This window comes from Papio anubis, unplaced genomic scaffold, assembly GCF_008728515.1.
Source record: "Papio anubis isolate 15944 unplaced genomic scaffold, Panubis1.0 scaffold113, whole genome shotgun sequence".
In the NCBI taxonomy this organism is placed as follows: Eukaryota; Metazoa; Chordata; class Mammalia; order Primates; family Cercopithecidae; genus Papio; species Papio anubis.
This window is the reverse complement of record NW_022160429.1, coordinates 64,304-83,526: the sequence shown is the minus strand read 5'-3', so window position 1 is coordinate 83,526 and position 19,223 is coordinate 64,304. Positions and strand designations below refer to the sequence as shown.

At 38.6% G+C, this 19,223-nt stretch overlaps 1 protein-coding gene across 2 annotated transcripts in view; it reads left to right on the top strand.

Annotated features, from left to right (window-relative positions):
* The window catches only part of LOC116272482 (pregnancy zone protein), a 47,692-nt gene that overhangs the window by 16,041 nt on the left and 12,428 nt on the right, over positions 1–19,223 (top strand). Inside the window, exons 9-15 of one of the 2 annotated variants that reach the window (XM_031661235.1) lie at positions 10,222–10,386; positions 10,838–10,943; positions 14,800–14,947; positions 15,625–15,853; positions 16,733–16,859; positions 17,200–17,321; positions 18,056–18,107. In XM_031661235.1, the coding sequence (XP_031517095.1) occupies positions 10,222–10,386; positions 10,838–10,943; positions 14,800–14,947; positions 15,625–15,853; positions 16,733–16,859; positions 17,200–17,321; positions 18,056–18,107 (949 nt within the window). Of the gene's footprint in view, positions 1–10,221; positions 10,387–10,837; positions 10,944–14,796; positions 14,948–15,624; positions 15,854–16,732; positions 16,860–17,199; positions 17,322–18,055; positions 18,108–19,223 lie in introns of both variants that reach the window. The other variant, XM_031661236.1, reaches the window with a different exon arrangement.

Below are 19,223 nucleotides of genomic sequence, written 5' to 3'. Positions count from 1 at the left end.
ATGTCTTACAGTGATCTTCATGAAAGCTATATTTTAAGATTCCCCACTTATGTGATAGTCGTGTTTAAAAGAGTGTTGCCCAAGTAATAGATAATTTGGATCCTGTGTAAATAGAATCACTTTTGGTCACTGAAGTAGGTAAGCTTGTTATAAAATTAATGCCTGCAAACATAAGGGAAGTCATGTACCTTTTAACAGATCTAACTATTTATGTCTGTAGAGTTGTTGGCATCTGTGAAAGTGGTAATCAGTGATTTACAAATTATTGTCTACTTTTAGAAAATGACATACTACACCTTTGTTAGCAATGTTGATTCACAGACTAAAATTTTAATTCTCTGCTCTTTACTATAGTTGTATTAATTCATGGGGGTAACATTTGGCATGTTGTGATAATTTATTATTATTATTATTATTATTATTATTATTATTATTATTATTTCAAGCTTACTACATGCTAGATCTGTTGTAGAAGCTGGGAAAACAGAAGGAAACGTATCACAGTCCTTGTCCTTAGAGAGAGGCGATTAAAAAAGGCTATAGGTGGCTCAGCAAAATAAAAGGTGAACATTTGTTAATTATTGCCATTTGGAGAAAATACTGTCTAGTATGGGGTTTTTGAAGAACAATTATCAGAAGGAAGGGAAAAGTTCAGAAACTACTTGTCTAACCTATTTAAAACTAGATTACTCATATTTGGAATTTTTAACATAACGCAAGAAAAAATAATATTATGATTTGATCATTGATAAAAAGTTATGAGAAATTTGATAGCTTTAACTGCCTCATGAATCACCATTTAAAAGGGTCAATTGACTTATGTATTTGGGAGGTATTATTACCTTTCAATGTTGCTTGGTAAATTAGTAATACGAAAGTTTCTTTTGTTTGTTCTAGTTTCTACTTCATGTCTATTAAAATGTTAAACTCTGAGATAACTATATCCAAGACCCTTGTCCTACTTTTAATTATCAAAATGAACATTCTTCAGGTTGGAGCATATCCACTAGTGCCCCCCGATCTGCAGGGGTGTGTCTCAAGACCTCCAGTGGATGTCTGAAACTGTGGATAGCACTGAACCCAATGGCCATCAGTCGGAATACGTTTATGTTCCTGTCTTCCACCCACAAATTTAATGCCTTTTCCATCTTAAGGAAGCACTTACCACGTACTGTAGCCATAATTTTTGTAGTTTGAGATGTCACAGCAAAACAAGCATGATTTTCTTTTTCCTTCTTCACAGTTTCATGGATAGAAGATTCATTCTTACCGTAGATCTTAGCAACCTCAGCATACATCATTTTTTATTTCCTTATCAAGTGGAAGAACCGTTCACCTTTTCGCCTAAAGGAAGCACCTTAATGGCTTCTCTTTCACCTCCGAATTGCCAGCCTCGGTACTCTGGTGCATTGGGGCCATGATAAAGTAAAATAAGGGTGACTTGAACACAAGCACTGTGATACTGTGACAACCTTGTAACAGGATTCTAGGTGACTAAGGGGCAGGGAGTGGCTACAGTATGGATCCACTGGAAAAACGGAGGATTCATGTCCCGAGCAGGATGAAGCAGGAAAGTGTGAGAGTTCATCATGTTGCTCAGAATGGCAGCAATTTAAAACTTATGAATCGTTTATTTCTGAATTTTCCGTTTAACATTTTTGGATCACAGTTGACCACAGATAATGGAAATCTTGGAAACCAAAACCGCAGATCGGGGAGATTGCTGTAATCAAAATTTTTCTTGATCTTGATTTGTATTTGATATATATTTGATATATCTCCTCATAGCATAATAATTATTATGCAAGAGACAATGACTATATTTCTGTATTTTAGTTAGAGGAAACAACATCAAGAAGTTAACCTGATACAAGAAAACTATCTCTCTGAGTGCTTTCTTTGGAAATATGCCTATTATTTTTACACTCTGTATTTATGGCAGTCTATTCTAAGCTATTAATTTCAGCAGGTAGTACAGGAATTTAGTCTACCTCTGAAAAGTTTATGTCTGTCTTATTCTGTTTAGTCATATACATTTAACAGTCACTTCAGTAAGATTTGGTAAACTTGGAGTGTTGTGGAAGTGAGAAGGAATTATGAACGTAACTGAAGATTTCAGATGATAAATTATAGAAACCTTTAAGCTCAGTTGCTTTGAATAATAATAGAAATCATTAGTTCACCTAATATAAATAATACATGTTCATTTATGTACCTACTTAATTCTACTCAAAAACAAAGTTAAATACATAAAGAAGTAGAAAGGGTGTTTGTGTTAGCTACCTACTGCTGCATAACAATTTTCTTCAAAACCTAGTGGCTTAAAACAATAAACATTTATTATCACATGTGGTTTCTGTGAGTCAGGAATTCAGAGCAGCTTAGCCAGGTGGGTCTAGCTTGTGACCTGTCGTGATTGTGATTAACATGGTGGCCAAAGCTGCAGTCACCTGACAGCCTGACAGAGGTTGGAAGATCTGCTTCCAAGACAGGTTTCTCGAACGCTATCAGCAGGAGGCCTCGGTTCCTCACCACACAGAGGTCCTAGGGCTGCTGGTGTCCCCATAATGTGGCAACAGTTCTCCAGAGCATGTGATCCAAGAGAGCTAATGTGTTCCAAAGAGTGCTAAAGTTGCAATATCTTTTATGACCTAGGCCTGAAAGTCATGTCCCCTCATTTCCACAATATCCCATTGGCTATAGAGGTCAACCCTGTTCATTGTGGGACAAACAATGTTAGGGCGTGAATACCAGGAGGCAGAGACTGTTGTGGGCAATTCTGGAAGCTATCTCCACAGCCTGACCTCTGATCCCCAGAAATACATGCGCTCTCACATGTAAAATATACTCGATCCTCTCTCTGAGGTCCCTAAAATTCTCATCGTAAAATAGGAACAGCTCAAAGGCTAAATATCATTTAAATCAGGTCCAAGTACAGATAATGCCTCTCAGGTGTGATTCCTCAGGTCCAATACCTCTAGATACAAAGACATTGAACCAAAGTGTACTCAAGTTATTTGGCCCCACACACTCAACATACAATGGAGGAACTGGCATAGAATAGTCACTATTGACACTCCTGTTCAAAAAGGAGGAAACAAGAGGCACTCAGGGGTTACTGGTCCATAATTACTCCAGATTAAGCCAGGCAAATGGAAGTTCTCTGATTAAGATTCAATCTTACATCAGTCCAGGGATAAATATTCAGGCCTCTGGCCCTGCCCTGTGGGTTCTTGATTCTGTTGAGTCATCCATTTTCCATAAAAAGTACCCTGCATAGACATTGGTCTATCCAATATAATGATACAAGTTCACTCATGTGCCTATGTGGTTCTTCTATTTTTATTTTGAATATGCACTGTGTTTTATTTATTTATTTCTTCAACTTTTATTTTAACTTCAGAGGTACAAGTGCAGGATGTGAAGGGTTGTCACATAGGTAAACATGTGCCATGGTGATTTGCTGCACAGATCAACCCATCACCTAGATATTAAGCCCAGCATCTATTAGCTATTCTTCTTGATACTCTCCCTCCCCACACCCTACCCTCTAATAGGCCCCAGTGAGTGTTGTTCTCCCCCATGTGTTCTCATCATTCAGCTCCCACTGATAAGTGAGAACATGTAGTGTTTAGTTTTCTGTTCCTGTGTTAGCTTGCTGAGGATAATGGTTTTCAGGTCTATCCATGTCCCTGCAAAGGACATGAACTCATCCTTTTTATGGCTGCATAGTATTCCATTGTGTGTATGTACCACATTTTCTTTGTCCAGTCTATCATTGATGGGCATTTAGACTGATTCCATGTCTTTGCTATTGTGAATAGTGCTGCAGTGAACATATGCATGCGTTTATCTTTATAACAGAATAATTTATATTCCTTTGGGTATACACCCAGTAATGGGATTGCTGAGTCAAATGGTATTTTTGCCTCTGGGTCTTTGAGAAATCACCACACTTTCTTCCACAATGGTTGAACTAATTCACACTCCCACCGACAGTAAAAAAGCATTCCTTTTTCTCTGCAACCTCACTGTTGTTTTTGACTTGTTAAATAGCAGCCATTCTGACTGGTGTGAGATGGTATCTCATTGTGGTTTTGATTTGCATTTCTCTAATGATTAGAGGTGTTGAGCTTTTTTCATATGTTTGTTGGCTGCATGTGTGTTTTCTTTTGAGAACTGTCTGTTCATGTCCTTTGCCCACTTTTTAATGGGTTTTTATTTCTTGTAAGTTTGTTTAAGTTACTTGTAGACTCTGGATATTAGGCCTTTCTCAGGTGGGTAGATTGGGAAAATTTTCTCCCATTCTTTAAGTTGTGTGTTCACTCTAATGATAGTTCCTTTTGCTGTGCAGAAGCTCTTTAATTTAATTATATCCCATTTGTCAGTTTTTGCTTTTGTTGAAGTTGCTTTTGGCATTTTCATAGTGAAATCTTTGTCTGTGCCTATCTCCTGAATGGTATTGCCTAGATTTTCTTCAAGGGTCTTTATAGTTTTGGGTTTCACATTTAAGTATTTAATTCATCTTGAGTTAATTTTTGTATATGGTGTAAGGAAGGGGTCCAGTTTCAATTTTCTGCATATAACTAGCCAGCATTCCCAGCACCATTTATTAAATAGGGAGGACTTTCCCCATTGCTTGTTTTTGTCAAGTTTGTCAAAGATCAGATGGTTGTAGGTTTGCGGTTTTATTTCGGAGTTCTCTATTCTGTGCCATTGGTCTATGTGTCTGTTCTTATACCAGTACCATGCTGTTTTGGTTACTGTAACCTTGTAGTAAAGTTTGAAGTCAGGTAACATGATGCCTCCAGTTTTGCTCTTCTTGCTTAGAATTGTCTTGGCAATTCAGGCTCTTTTTTGCTTCCATATGAATTTTAAAATAGATTTTTCTAATTCTGTGAAGAATGTCAATGGTAGTTTAATGGGAATAACATTGAATCTATAAGATACTTTGGGCAGTAGAGCCATTGTCATTACATTGATTCTTCCTATGCATGAAGATGGAATGTTTCTCCATTTTCTGTGTCCTCTCTGATATCCCTGAGCAGTGGCTTGTAGCTCTTGAAGAGGTCCTTCACTTCCCTTGTTAGCTGTATTCCTAGGTATTTTATTCTTTCTGTAGCAATTGTGAATGGGAGTTCATTCATGATTTGGATCTCTGCTTGCCTGTTGTTGGTGTATAGAAATGCTTGTGATTTTTGCACATGGATTTTGTATCTTGAGACTTTGCTGAAGTTGCTTATCAGCTTAAGAATCTTTTGGGCTGAGATAATGGGGTTTTCTAGATATAAAATCACGTCATCTGCAAATAAAGATAACTTGACTTTCTCTCTTGCTATTCAAATACACTTTATTTATTTCTCTTGCCTGATTGCCCTGGCCAGAAATTCCAACATTATGTTGAATGGGAGTGGTGACAGAGGGCATCCCTGTCTTGTGCCAGTTTTCAAGGGGAATGCTCCCAGATTTTGCCCATTCAGTATGATATTGGGTGTGTGTTTGTCATGTATGTCTCTTATGAAGTATGTTCCTTCAATACCTAGTTTATTGAGAGTTTTTAACATAAAGGGATGTTGATTTTATCAAAGGTCCTTTCTGCATCTATTGAGATAATCAGGTGGTTTTTGTCTTTAGTTCTGTTTATGTAATGAATCGCATTTATTGATTTGTGTATGTTGAGCCAAGCTTGCATCCCAGGGATGACGCCTACTTGGTTGTGGTGAATAAGCTTTTTGATGTGCTGCTGGATTTGGTCTGCAAGTATTTTGTTGAGGATTTTTGCATCGAAGTTCATCAGAGATATTGGCCTGAAGCTTTATTTTTCTGTTGTAACTCTGCCAGGTTTTGGTATCAAAATGATGGTGGCCTCATAGAATGAGTTAGGGAGGAGTCCTTCCTTTTCAATTTTAGGAATAGTTTTAGTAGAAATTGTACCAGCTCTTCTTTGTGCCTGTGGTAGAATTCAGCTGTGAATCCATCTGGTCCTGGGCTTTTTTTGGTTGTTAGATTGTTTATTACTGCCTCAATTTCAGAACTCATTATTGGTCTATTCAAATATTTAATTTCTTCCTGGTTCAGTCTCCAGAGGGTGTATGTGTCCAGTAATTTATCCATTTCTTCTAGATTTTCTAGTTTATGTACACAGAGGTGTTTATAGTATTCGCTAATGGTCGTTTGCATTTCTGTGAGGTCAGCAGTGATATCCCCTTATCATTTCTGATTGTGTCTACTTGATTCTTCTCTTTTTTTCTTCTCTGTTAGTCTAGCTGTCAGTCTATTTTATTAACTTTTTTTCAAAAAACCAGCTCCTGGATTCATTGTTTTTTTAAGAGGGTTTTTCATGTCTCTATCTCCTTTAGCTCAGCTCTGATCTTTGCTATTTCTTGTCTTCTGCTAGCTTTGGGGTTTGTATGCTCTTGGTTCTACAGTCCTTTTAGTTGAGATGTTAGGTTGTTGACTCGAGATCTTTCTAGCTTTTGGATGCAGACATTTACTGCTATAAATTTCCCACTTAACATTGTTTTAGCTGCATCCCAGGGATTGCAGTACATTGTCTCTTTGTTCTCATTAGTTTCAAATAACTTCTTGATTTCTGCCTTAATTTCATCGTTTACCCAAGAGTCATTCAGGAGCAGTTTATTCAATTTCCATGTAGTTGTGTGGTTTTGAGTGAATTTCTCAATCTTGAGTTCTAATTTGATTGCACTGTTGTCTGAAAGACTGTTATGATTTCAGTTCTTGTGCATTTGCTGAGGAGTGTTTTACTTCCAATTATGTGATCAATTTTAGAGTAAATGCCATGTGGCAATGAGAAGAATTTATATGCTGTTGAATTTTGGTGGAGAGTTCTGTAGATCTCTATCAGGTCCACTTGATCCAGAGCTGAGTTCAGGTCCTAAATATCTTTGTTAATTTTCTGTCTTAATCATCCATCTAATATTGTCAGTGGTGTGTTAAAGTCTCTCGCTATCATTGTGTGGGAGTCTAAGTCTCTTTGTAGGTGTATAAGAACTTTATGAATCTGGGTGCTTCTATATTGGGTGCATATATATTTAGGATAGTTAGGTCTTCTTGTTGAATTGAACCCTTTACCATTATATAATACCCTTCTTTGTTTGTTTGTTTGTTTGATCTTTGTTGGTTTAAAGTCTGTTTTGTCAGAAACTAGGATTGCTTTTTTCTGTTTTCCATTTGCTTGGTAAATTTTCCTCCATCCCTTTATTTTGAGCTTGTGTCTCTCCTTGCATGTGAGATGAATCTCTTGAAGACAGCATACTGATGATGGGTCTTGGCTCTTTATTCAGCTTGCCATTCTGTGTCTTTTAACTGGGGCATTAGCCCACTTACATTTGAGGTTAGTATTTTTATGTGTGAATTAGATCCTGTCAACATGATGCTTTTTTCCAGACTTGTTTATGTGGTTGCTTCACCGTGTTCTGGCCTGTGTACTTCAGTGTGTTTTTGTAGTGGCTGGTAATGGTCTTTCTTTTCCCAATGTAGTGCTTTCTTCAGGAGCTCTTGCAAGGCAGGCATTGTGGTGATAAATTTCCTAACCATTCACTTGTTTGAAAAGAATCTTATTTCTCCTTTGCTTATGAAGCTTAGTTTGGCCAGGTATAAAATTCTGGGTTGGAAATTATTTTCTTTTAGAATGCTGAATACTGGCCCCCAATTTCTTCTGGCTTGCATGGTTTTGGTGGAGAGGTCCACTGTTAGTATATGTTTCCTTTTGTAGGTGACCTGGCCTTTCTCTCTAGCTGCCCTTAACATGTTTTCTTTCATTTTGACATTGGAGAATCTGATGATTTTGTGTCTTTGGGTTGATCTTCTTGTGGAGTATCTTACTGGCCTTCTCTACATTTCCTGAATTTGAATGTTGGCCTATCTTGCGAGGTTGGGAAAGGTTCTCCTGGATGATATCCTGAATTATGTTTTCCAACTTGGTTCCATTCTCCTGTCTCTTTCAAGGATCCCAATTAGTCGTAGGCTTTGGTCTTTTTACATAATCCCATATTTCTCAGAGGTTTCGTTCATTTCTTTTCATTCTTTCTTCTCTACTCTAGTCTGCCTGTCTTATTTCAGATAGATAATCTTCAGGCTCTGATATTCTTTCCTCCTCTTGGTCTATCCTGCTAAGGATACTTGCACTTGCATTCTGAAGTTGCCTTGTGATGTGGTTTTCAGCTCCATCAGTAGGTTATGTTCCTCTCTAAACTGGCTGTTCTGGCTACCAGCTCCTGTATTGTTTTATCAGGATTCTTAGCTTCTTTTCATTGGGTTACAGCTCAGCAAAGTTTATTATTATCCACTTTCTGAGGCCTACTTCTGTCAATTCAACCATCTTAGCCTCAGCCCAGTTCTGTGCCCTTGCTGGTGAGGTGTCACAGTCATTTGGAAGAGAAGAGGTACTCTGGCATTTGGAGTTTTCATTGTTTTTGAATTAATCCTTTCTCATTTTTGTGAGCTTATCTACCTTTAATCCTTGAGGTTGCTGCCTTTTGAATTAGATTTTTGTTGGGTCTTTTTTGTTGATGCTGTTGTTTTCTGCTTGTTTTTCTTTTAACAGTCAAGCCACTCTATCATGGGGCTGCTGAGGTTTGCTGGGGGTCCACTCCAGACCCCAGTTGCTTTGGTTTCTCCCATACCTGGAGGTATCACCAGCGAAGGCCACAAAACAGCAAAGATGGCAGCCTGTGCCTTCCTCTAGAAGCTCCATCCTGGGGGGTACTAACCTGTTGCCAGCCCACATGCAACTGTTGGGGGTGACTGGAGACCCTTATTGGGAGGTCTCACCCAGTCAAGAGGAATGGGATCAGGGACCTGCTCAAAGAAGCAGACTGGCTGCTTTTTGGTAGAGCAGGTGGGCTGCATTGGGTGGGATCCTTCCTTGTCTGGATCACCTGTATTCTCCAAAGCCAGCAGGTTGAAGTGGCAGAGTCAACCGAACTGCAGAGATGGCAGACACCCCTGCCCCCCAGGAGCTCGGTCCCCGGGAGAGATCAAAGCTCTGTCTTTAGAACCCTGCCTGGAGTACCTGAAGCCCCCACAGAAAGGTCCCACTCGGTGAGGAGGAATGGATCAGGGTCCTACTTAAAGAAGCAGTCTGATCACAATCTGGCAAGGTAGCTGTGCTGCATCGTGGGGGACCCTTCCTCATCCAGACCATCTGTATTCCCCAAGCCTGCAGGCTGGAGTGGCTGAGTCCTCAGAACCACAGAGATGGCAGCCACCTCTCCCCCAGGAACTCAGGTCCATCTCAGGTGGACTCCAACCCACTGCCATTGGCTGGCTGGGATTCCAAGACAGTGAGTCTTAACCTGTGAGGTGCTGTGGAAGTGGGGTCCACAGGATGATGCTCTTTGGCTTTCTGAATTCAGCCCCCTTCCTAGGGACATGTACAAACAGATTTCCTGCCTTTCCAGGGATCCCAGGGCCGGAGTACTTAAAACTCCTGGGTCTCTGTGTGCCTAAGTGGCTGCTCTGCCAAGACTCCACATAGATTTGTGTATCAGACCCAAGGCCCTGATGGCATGGGTTCACAAGGGTATCTCCTGATCCACGGGTTGCAAAGATCCATGGGAGAAGTGTGATTTCCCAGGCGAGGTTGCACAATCACTCCTTCCGTTGCCCTCCCCCACCTTCACCCCTGCTGCTTTTCATTGTTCTCTGTGGCTCAAGTTGCTTGCCTAGTCGGTCTCAATGTGAGAACCTGGGTATTTCAGTTGAAGGTGCTGAATTTAATATCCCTTTTTCATTCCACTCCGTAAGTGCTGCAGACCACAGCTGCTTCTAATTGGCCATCTATATGATTTTCTATCTGAGAATAAGCCCGAGTAGACGTAAATGTTTAACAGGTGGCAATAATAATTTGTAGCTAAATTCCTCAGGGCATTAAGTATTAATTAAACACAGATGCAAGTTAGGTCTTCTTCCTATATTTAGTCTATTTTTACCTGTAGACTCTACAATGAAGTTTTAATTAATCCTTCATAACTTAAGGTTTTATTAATCTTTGGAAGCATTTTCCCAAGTAGGTTTTATTTCTTTATAACAAAACAACACTGTTAAATATAAGGAAAATCTTCAACTTATCTCTAAGGTACCAACTACATGAACACACTCAAGAAAAGATTGGTGATAATTATTTTATTTCTCTCAGTTCATTCTATTTCAAAAGAAAAGTAAGTAACAGTTCTGCCTTTGATCTCTCCACTGCTACAGGTATATAATCTGCTAACTGTGAAGGATCTCACCAATTTTCCTGACAATGTGGACCATCAGGAGGAAGAACAAGGACACTGTCCCCATCCTTTCTTCATTCGTAATGGAGCCTTCTATGTTCCCTTATCAAGTAATGATGAAGCAGATATTTACAGCTTTCTCAAGGTAAAATTCTCACTACTTATTAACATGCTGGCTTGTGATTTTTTGAATGTTAATAAAACTCTGTATCTATTCATAATCTTAGTAATTATGTAGACTTGCCTCTCCATTTTTCAGCAGAGAAAAATGAAGCCAATAAAAAGGTTAAAGTCTCTGTCAGGATCACATAGAAGCTCAGTTTGTGAGTCAGGGCTAGATCTAACCTCTGCCTATTCATCCAGATACTTTTTAGTTATATTTAGGGTTTTCTTGCAAACTAAAAAATAATAAATAAAGAATAAAATCTTAATAACCCGTAAGTTTTGTAATTTAACTACTCTATATTTACTGTCAAGTGTTTTGCCATAGAATTAATATAAGGTTACTGGAATTACGTAGGGCAGTCTCTAAGGATAGTATGTTTTATATATTCTAATCAAGCTTACAAGTTGATTGAATTATTATTTTTTTCCAGGGGATGGGATTGAAGGTGTTCACTAACTCAAAAATCCGAAAACCAAAGTCGTGTTCAGTCATCCCCCCCATGTCTGCAGGAGTAATAGGTCAAGGATACTATGGAGGTAAAATTTGCTTTTAATTTTATTTCATGTCCAACAATATTACTATGCCAAAAATGCTAAAATGAAATAATGTAGCCCTATTTCCATTTTATACACACAAAGAAACCAAGATTCAAATTAATTGTTTCTTGCTGAGGTGACTTAGCTGGTGATAGCCAGAATTGATCAGGGATTATTTTTTAGATACATCAGATACTTCAGGGCAAAAAATCAGATAAAATACAAGATTCTGATGTACCATAAGAGAGGGAAAATGCTGACAACGGAAGGAGAGAATAATTCTGATTATGGAAACAGGAAAGACATTCATAGGGATGCTGTATTTTGAAAAGCATAAAGAAGGACAAAGGGCTTCACTGGTGACAAGAAACAACGTGAACATCACAGAAATATCTCATAATCCATGGCCAAACCCACTACTCAAATAGAGCAGCCTTTTTCAAGACCCTTCAACTTATTAAAACATCTGTCTCATCACCAGATCTACTTACACTTGAACACTATCCAGCCATTTCTCATCCCTCTCTCATGAATCCAACTCCCCTTTTCTCCAAAATATTCCTGACGTCCATCTGCTAACAAATATTTATATGCTCGGATTGGAAATTAGAAGTCCTATATGTGAAGTGGGTGTGTCACATCTCCTCTTTAAGCCTCAAATCCTTCGTTAATAAATTGAAGGAATTTGACTAATGGTTCTTTAAGACCTTGCAAAATTCCCAATAAGATAACTAAATATAATGTACCAACACAAATTAAGAACTTCAATTGTTTAAATAGCATTTTCCATGTTGCTTGGCATTTAAGATTAATATCCATATTTAAATGAGCTTTATTATTAAGAAAATGGCACCTTTTCAAGGGCCGTGGACTGTTTATCTCTAAGTATACCTTCAATGATAGCACAAATTTCAAACAATTTCTCAAAAATGGTAAATACGATTTTGTCATGTAACTAAGATGTTACATAAACAATGAGAATAGAGAATAAGGGAAAAGAAAATAGCCATGATATTTACATAGAACAAACTTCAAGTTTAAACTATGGAGGTTTAGGGGGAAGGAAATGTTCTTGAATTTATTAAAACTGGAATTGGGGGTATATAATAACACTCAGGATAAAAAAGAGCTTCTAAAATGTGTGGTGAATACACAACAGGGATTGAAATTAGTAGCTATAAATGAGTCAGGTATATGAGGAAATAAAAGAACTAAGAAAACTGAAATATCTTGTGAAATTTCTGGATAATAAGTTCAACAACATGAAGCCATTTCCATGACAATTTGGGAAGTCATCATGTGCCCTGAAACTGTTTAATGCTATAGAACAGTACATATGAAGACGATCAATTCAATAGCGTTGGTAGGACCTAAAAGAGAGGAAGAGTGAAACATAATAATTAAACTAAACAAGGAACTAAAATTATGCTAGACAATGACAGACATGGCTAGTACCTGAAACTACAAAAATTAAGAAGTTACAAATTTTAACTCGTGTGTTCAATAGTTACTGACATAGTTTGTGGTTATATAATAAACATTAAGAACAAAACTATTCAACTATATGAAGGTTGTGTTCTAATGGGCTCAGAGAGAATATAAACAAAATAAGCAAGTAAATTATATGGCTCACTATAAGTTCATAAATACTATATGGAAAAATTCAAGTAGGGAAGGGATGTTGAGACTGAAGGAAGTTGAAGATTTAAATAGGGGGGTGGTCAGTAAAGATCTTACCAAGAAAGTGAAATTTGAGCAAAAACTTCAAGGAAGACAACAAGCCATGTGACTCTCTGGAAGATGAGTGTCATAGTCCTAGGAAAAAATATCAATAGAAAATACTTATGCAGTGCTTTCTATGCTCCGGGAGATAGCTAATAGGGAGATAGATGATTGATAGATTGGTAGATTCGATAGATCAATGGATAGTTATAGATAGATGAGTTTAGATAGATTTCCTTAATTCCTGCAGTAGCCTTATAAGGTAGGTATTTTTAACACCATTTTTCACACGGAAAAACTGAGGCCCAGAAAGGTTAAATAACTCAGCCACTAAGATCTCATAGCCAATAAAATGTAGCATGTGGTAGATTCAAGTCAGGGAGTTTGATTCCAGACCTCATGTTCATAACCTCCTCACTAGTCTATCTCTCAAAGGCTTTAAGGTGAGAGTATGCCTGAAATGCTCTAAGCAGAGAAAGGAAACCAGTGTGGTTGGAACAGAATGAATAAAGTGTGAGCAGTTGGAGAGAGAGATCAGAGCAATACTTGAGGCCACATTGTGTGGGCCTCGTAGGTCATAGTAAGGACTTGACTTTTATACTATGAGTGAAATAAGAAGCTTTTCAGAAGAGGGGTGACATGATCTAACATGTGTCTCAATCACACTAGATTCTAAATTAAAAGAAAATGTTCAGGGTTTTTTTTTATTTTTGTTGTTGTTTGCTTGAAGGTATTAAAAGTCAAAAAGTATTACAAAGCTGGGTTGAGCAGCCCTTTTTAAGCCATGAACAGAAAATTTCATTGAAAGTATTTTGAGATCAGCAACAAAACAGAGTATGAGTGGCTTAGTCCAGAGTTCAACAAATTTTCATAAAGTCAAATGGGGAAAAGAAGCAAGAAAAAAAAATAAGATTTTTGTCCTGGGAAACTGATTCAAAGGCATTTACTGTAGAGATTATTAGTTGTGGCATGCAGAAGAATAAAACTTTGATACAGAGACTAAGACAGGATACATGGAAAGTCAAGTTGACAGTAAGAGTAGGAAGGATATAGCCATCGTCCTCTGAATGGAGTTGAAATAACACATAATGCCATGGTTTGTTAACTGCAATAACTGGAGGAGTTTGAGGGCCCTTGACATATCCAACAGGAAATGGAAAATAGTTCATTTAGATGTATCATCCTTTTAGATATTTCAATATTTAAGATAAGAGTGAAGACAGAGAGGACAGAACATCAGTGAAAAATCAGAGTCAGAAATCATTACCACTTGGAAGGACATGGGGCAAGAAGGTGTATGATATTCACTAAAGAAATTACTACTGATGCTTTTTTCAGTGTAGAAAACTATTAGGGTGAAATTGCTAGAAATACATTTTTCCTTATAAGTATTCTTTCACAAGGTATTTCTGAAATATCAGATGGGATACATGGGAGAGAGATCTTAACTCAAATTCAATTAGTAAGCATGATTTCAGGCACAACATGGACAAAATTGCCTACATGTCTAGCTCTCTGCCCTCTCACATTGGTAAATGATTTCTTTGTCTCAACTACACAGCCATTCCAAATGGAAATATCTGTTTTTGACATCCAAATTGTTTATTTCAGATGTCAAAAAATAAGTGGAATAAAATCTAATGCTCTAATCTTATTCCCCAGAGAACAACAGTTTTGCAAACTTCCATACAGTACACAGAATTTAAGTCATTAAATTCTGTTCACTCCACTGGTAATTCCATTTTCAGTATAGCAACCACTGACAATGCCTAAAGAGCATTTTACAATTCCTGCTGAGATTCTCTAAGAATGAAGCAATACTGTCTCAACTTCAAAACTGTTCCTTCCCCACAAAACCCATAGAACTGTCTCCAAATGATCTTGTTTTTCCAGCTTCCACTCACATCAAATTATGCTATGTCTAGGATACATGGAATTTCCATCTTTGACAAAGACTCCTCTCTTTTCAGAGAGTGAGGGATCACAAAGTAGTTCCCAAGTTCTACAACTTCTGTAAGACTTTTAGGACAGTCTGAGCAGGAAAACTGAAAATTTGTTCTCTGATGTCTCACGTGTGCACCATGATATTAATGAATGTTTTTCCCTAACTAGACAATTTTCTCTACTTTAGTAGGTCTAGGAGTAGCAGGGAGGCCATATCCTCCTCAAATGAGCGCCTATAATATAATGCCTTTAAATAATGAACAAAGTTCAGGGCCAGTCCCTGAAACGGTGCGAAGCTATTTTCCTGAGACTTGGATCTGGGAGTTGGTGGCAGTGGAGTAAGTAACTTTACTTTCCTCCATTTGCTGAAGGGGAGGGAATGTGGTTCCTCCAACATTTTCAATTCTAAGATAATCTTTCTGAAAGGTTCTGAATAATTATCTTAACCTCTTTTTAGGACAGACCTAAGTAAAATGCTGCAATTGTATAGGCTTATTAATATAATCGTCTCAGTGCTGAGCAATTCTAAAATAATTATTCCTGATACTGTCAAATAGTAGACATGAGAACTATAATATTCAGTTCTATATGTACTGCTTAATGTCATTCAGGGAGCCTTCTGTAAATATCAGGGCTGGAGCAGGCACATAAACAAATCAGGCTACATTAATCCAGTGGTCTCATTGGTCATGATTCTTAAAAATGCTTATTTATGGGATTACACATTAGCAAGGGAAGTTAAGGACCAAAATGAATCACAATTCAAATATTTTTATTCCAAGTACAGACATGTGGGATGTGATCATTTGTTGATAAGAGGGAGAGGTACCATTTAGTGGCTTTTGTTTTCCCAGCTCAGATCCCAGGACATAATCTAGTGTTCACACGCATGCACACACCCATATACCCTTAAGTTGGTTCAGTTCCTGACATTAGCTTTATGCATATCGATTCTCACTTGAGGAAAGGTGGCTCACATTCATTATTTGTATTCTTCACTTGTCCTCCTCTCCAGCTCATCAGGTGTGGCTGAGGTAGGAGTAACAGTGCCTGACACCATCACCGAGTGGAAGGCAGGAGCCTTCTGCCTGTCTGAAGACGCTGGACTTGGTATCTCTTCCACTGCCTCTCTCCGAGCCTTCCAGCCCTTCTTTGTGGAGCTCACAATGCCCTACTCTGTGATCCGTGGAGAGGTCTTCACACTCAAGGCCACGGTCCTAAACTACCTTCCCAAATGCATCCGGGTAAGGAAAATGAGGGTGAACAGGAAAGGTGGGTAGAACAAAAGATTCCTTTGATCAGTCAGCTCCTGATTCTGTTCCTGAGACTAAGGATAATTCAAGGAATTGTGTGTTAGCACTGTGAATAATTAGTGCTATGCAAAGCAGGACATGATCAGAGAGATAATACAATGCTATGTGTGCTACGGGTGTTTAAACCATGGCTCTCTAAGCCACACCTTGCTTTTTTATTTCTTAGCGCGTGCAGAATTCTTTGCTACAAGTTAGATTTTATGCCAGGAACATTCTTGAAGCTGACACATAACTCAGCTTTCTCAATTCCACGAGTGTCATCCTCCAACCCCTCATCTTGAAATCTCCACAATATATAATTTTAATTTATCTTATAGCACGTATCTCTGTAAATTATGTAATAGTGGTTGTATATAGATCATCTTTCTTGTAACACAATATCCTCAAGATCGGGAGCCTCTCATATACCATTCCCCGTGTTTTATGTCTTGTATGGAGTAGACATGTAATATATGTTGTAAGAAATAGGAGAAGAGAGGGAGGAAGAAACAGTCAGAAAATCTACATAGCAGCAGATAGTACTCCCTAGGGCAATATACAATCACTGCTTTTCCCTTTCATCTGCTACTGCCAAGTCTGCATGTCTGCAATCTACCCTAACGCAAATGCCAGATCCTCCTAATACATAACCAGCCTTGATTTGTATCATTGCCATTTCCAGGCTTCTTAAAGCATGGATGAATCTATATGACATCCATTTTTCTTACAAATCCCAATTTACTGCAGCATCTCACCCTTGGCCCCAATTCTACGTGTTCACGTCTTTCCATATTCTCATCATTTCTGTCTCTGCCTCACATGGACTGATAGGTCAGTGTGCAGCTGAAAGCCTCTCCAGCCTTCCTAGCTTCCCAAAACACAAAGGGAGAAGAATCCTATTGTATCTGTGGAAATGAGCGGCAAACCTTGTCTTGGACAGTGACTCCTAAAACTCTGGGTAAGTGACAGTACCCAAAAGGGCCTATCAATCAACAAGGATGGTGGCTGTCTGAGCACTTTTGTCATCATATTCTCTGTTTATTTGCCATAGATATAATTCTATAAAGTTAATATTTTTTCCTATTTCTGTCCACAATGACCTCCTCCCACTCTTCTCACCCAAGCTAGTCCCCATAATCACTACTCTTGGACATTGGCTACTCAGTGTACATTAACCTTGTGGAATTTTTTTTCCCCCTTATTTTCTATTCTGGCCAATTGTAAGTTTAAGGTGTAGTCCTTAAAGGTGATTGGACTATCAAAATGGATACTCATGTTTTCAATATTCCTTGTTTTAGGGAATGTGAACTTCTCAGTGAGTGCAGAGGCAATGCAGTCCCTAGAACTCTGTGGAAATGAGGTTGCTGAGGTCCCTGAGATTAAAAGAAAAGACACAGTCATCAAAACCCTGTTGGTGGAGGTAACATATTTTTGGGAGTCCCTAACAACTGTAAGAATGCAACACTGGGCAGTCACTCTTGAGACAACAAAGAACCATTAATATCATGCTCACATAATACATCCTGTAAGACTAATGGAATTTCCTATCCTAAAAGCATTGCAGCAGACATTGCCAGCTATTGTAAATCTTTTTTCACAAACTATTTGAGTGCAATTTCTTGATCTCCACCTCTTTCCTAAGATTCACATATCTCTCATGCCCATTACCTTTGATTCACTGCCCTTATTATCTCTTCCCATTTTCTTTCTACCACCTTCCTTTGTTCTTCACTGTTTTATGGATTTGTAATAATTTAACGACAAGTAGGATGTTATGTTCTCACTTATAAGTGGGAGCTGAATGATCCAAACACATGGACACATGGAGGGAAGCAACGCATCATGGGGCCTGTCTGAGGGTGGGAGTGAGAGGAGGGAGAGCATCAGGAAGAATAGCTAGTGGATGCTGGGCTTAATACCTAGGTGAGGAGATGATCTGTGCAACAAACCACCGTGGCACACGTTTACTTATGTAACAAACCTGCACATCCTGCACATGTCCCCTTGAACTTAATAATAAAAGTTGGGGGAAAAAAGAGTAGAATGGTAAACATCATTCATGTAAACCCTACCCATCAAAAAAAGGAATCTATGGTTGTTCTCTTGTCACCGGGATGTTTCTCTCTTTTCTCCTTTTCTTTCTTTTCATCCAAGGCTGAAGGTATTGAGCAAGAAAAGACTTTCAATTCCATGACCTGTGCCTCAGGTAAGAGTCCATCCTCATAATCACAGTGGGATCAAAGCCACAGAGGGGTATAAACCTCAATGCATATTCATACATATTATCTCCCAGTTTTCAGCGTCTTCCATTAAAGGCAGCATAATACTAAATATTTCTTTATGTACGTTTTACAGACGAAGACATTGAGCCCAAGAGAGCAAGTTAATGTGACTCAGGTGGTACAGACAGGACTAATACCTGGGCTTTCTTGGTTTACACGTAGTTATTTTACCTGGATAGCTCAGTGGCTGCTCACTGACAAGCCCAGCTGCAGAAGCCTAGAGTGTCCAGGACGAGGTAGAAAGAGAGCAGGGTTGGCCGGGCGTGGTGGCTCACATCTGCAATCCTAGCACTTTGGGAGGTGAGGCGGGAGGATCACTTGAGGTCAGGGGTTTGAGACCAGCCTGGCCAACATGGTGAAACCCTGTCTCTACTAAGAGTACAAAAATTAGCCAGGCCTGGTGGCGGGCGCCTGTAGTCCCAGCTACGTGGGGGGGCTAAGGCACGAGAATAGCTTGAACCTGGGAGGCAGAGGTTGTAGTGAGCCGAGATCGCACCACTGCACTCCAACCTGGGTGACGGAGTGAAACTCTGTCTCAAACAAACAAACAAACAAACAAACGAACAACAACAACAACAAAAACTAAACAGAGCAGGGTCATGATACGTTTGAATCCCAAGAGATAGTCTCTAAAACAGCTGCTGACAAAACATACAGCATTTTCTACCCATCTCACTACAAATGTGTGTTTTCCGTGTCAGAAAATAATTTACATTTAACTTCATCATATCATTGAGAACTACTTCTAGCTTTTATACAGCACTGCCACATTATTAGTTCTATGTCCAGAGTGTGTACAACACTGTATTTGTCATTTGAGAAGGGCTAATTTAAAGTATATTCATGTTATCTATTTATAAACATGGGAATCCATTCAAATATTATATAGAGTAAGGGAGGCAGTAAAATAACTTGTATTATTATGAGTATAAGTCTTAATATTGCAACGAAAGGAGTGATAGCTCCCCCACGAAGTCTTAGACTTCTTTTAGAAAGCTACTGAGCACAGCAATGCAAAACATAGTTAAGTGAGGAAAGGA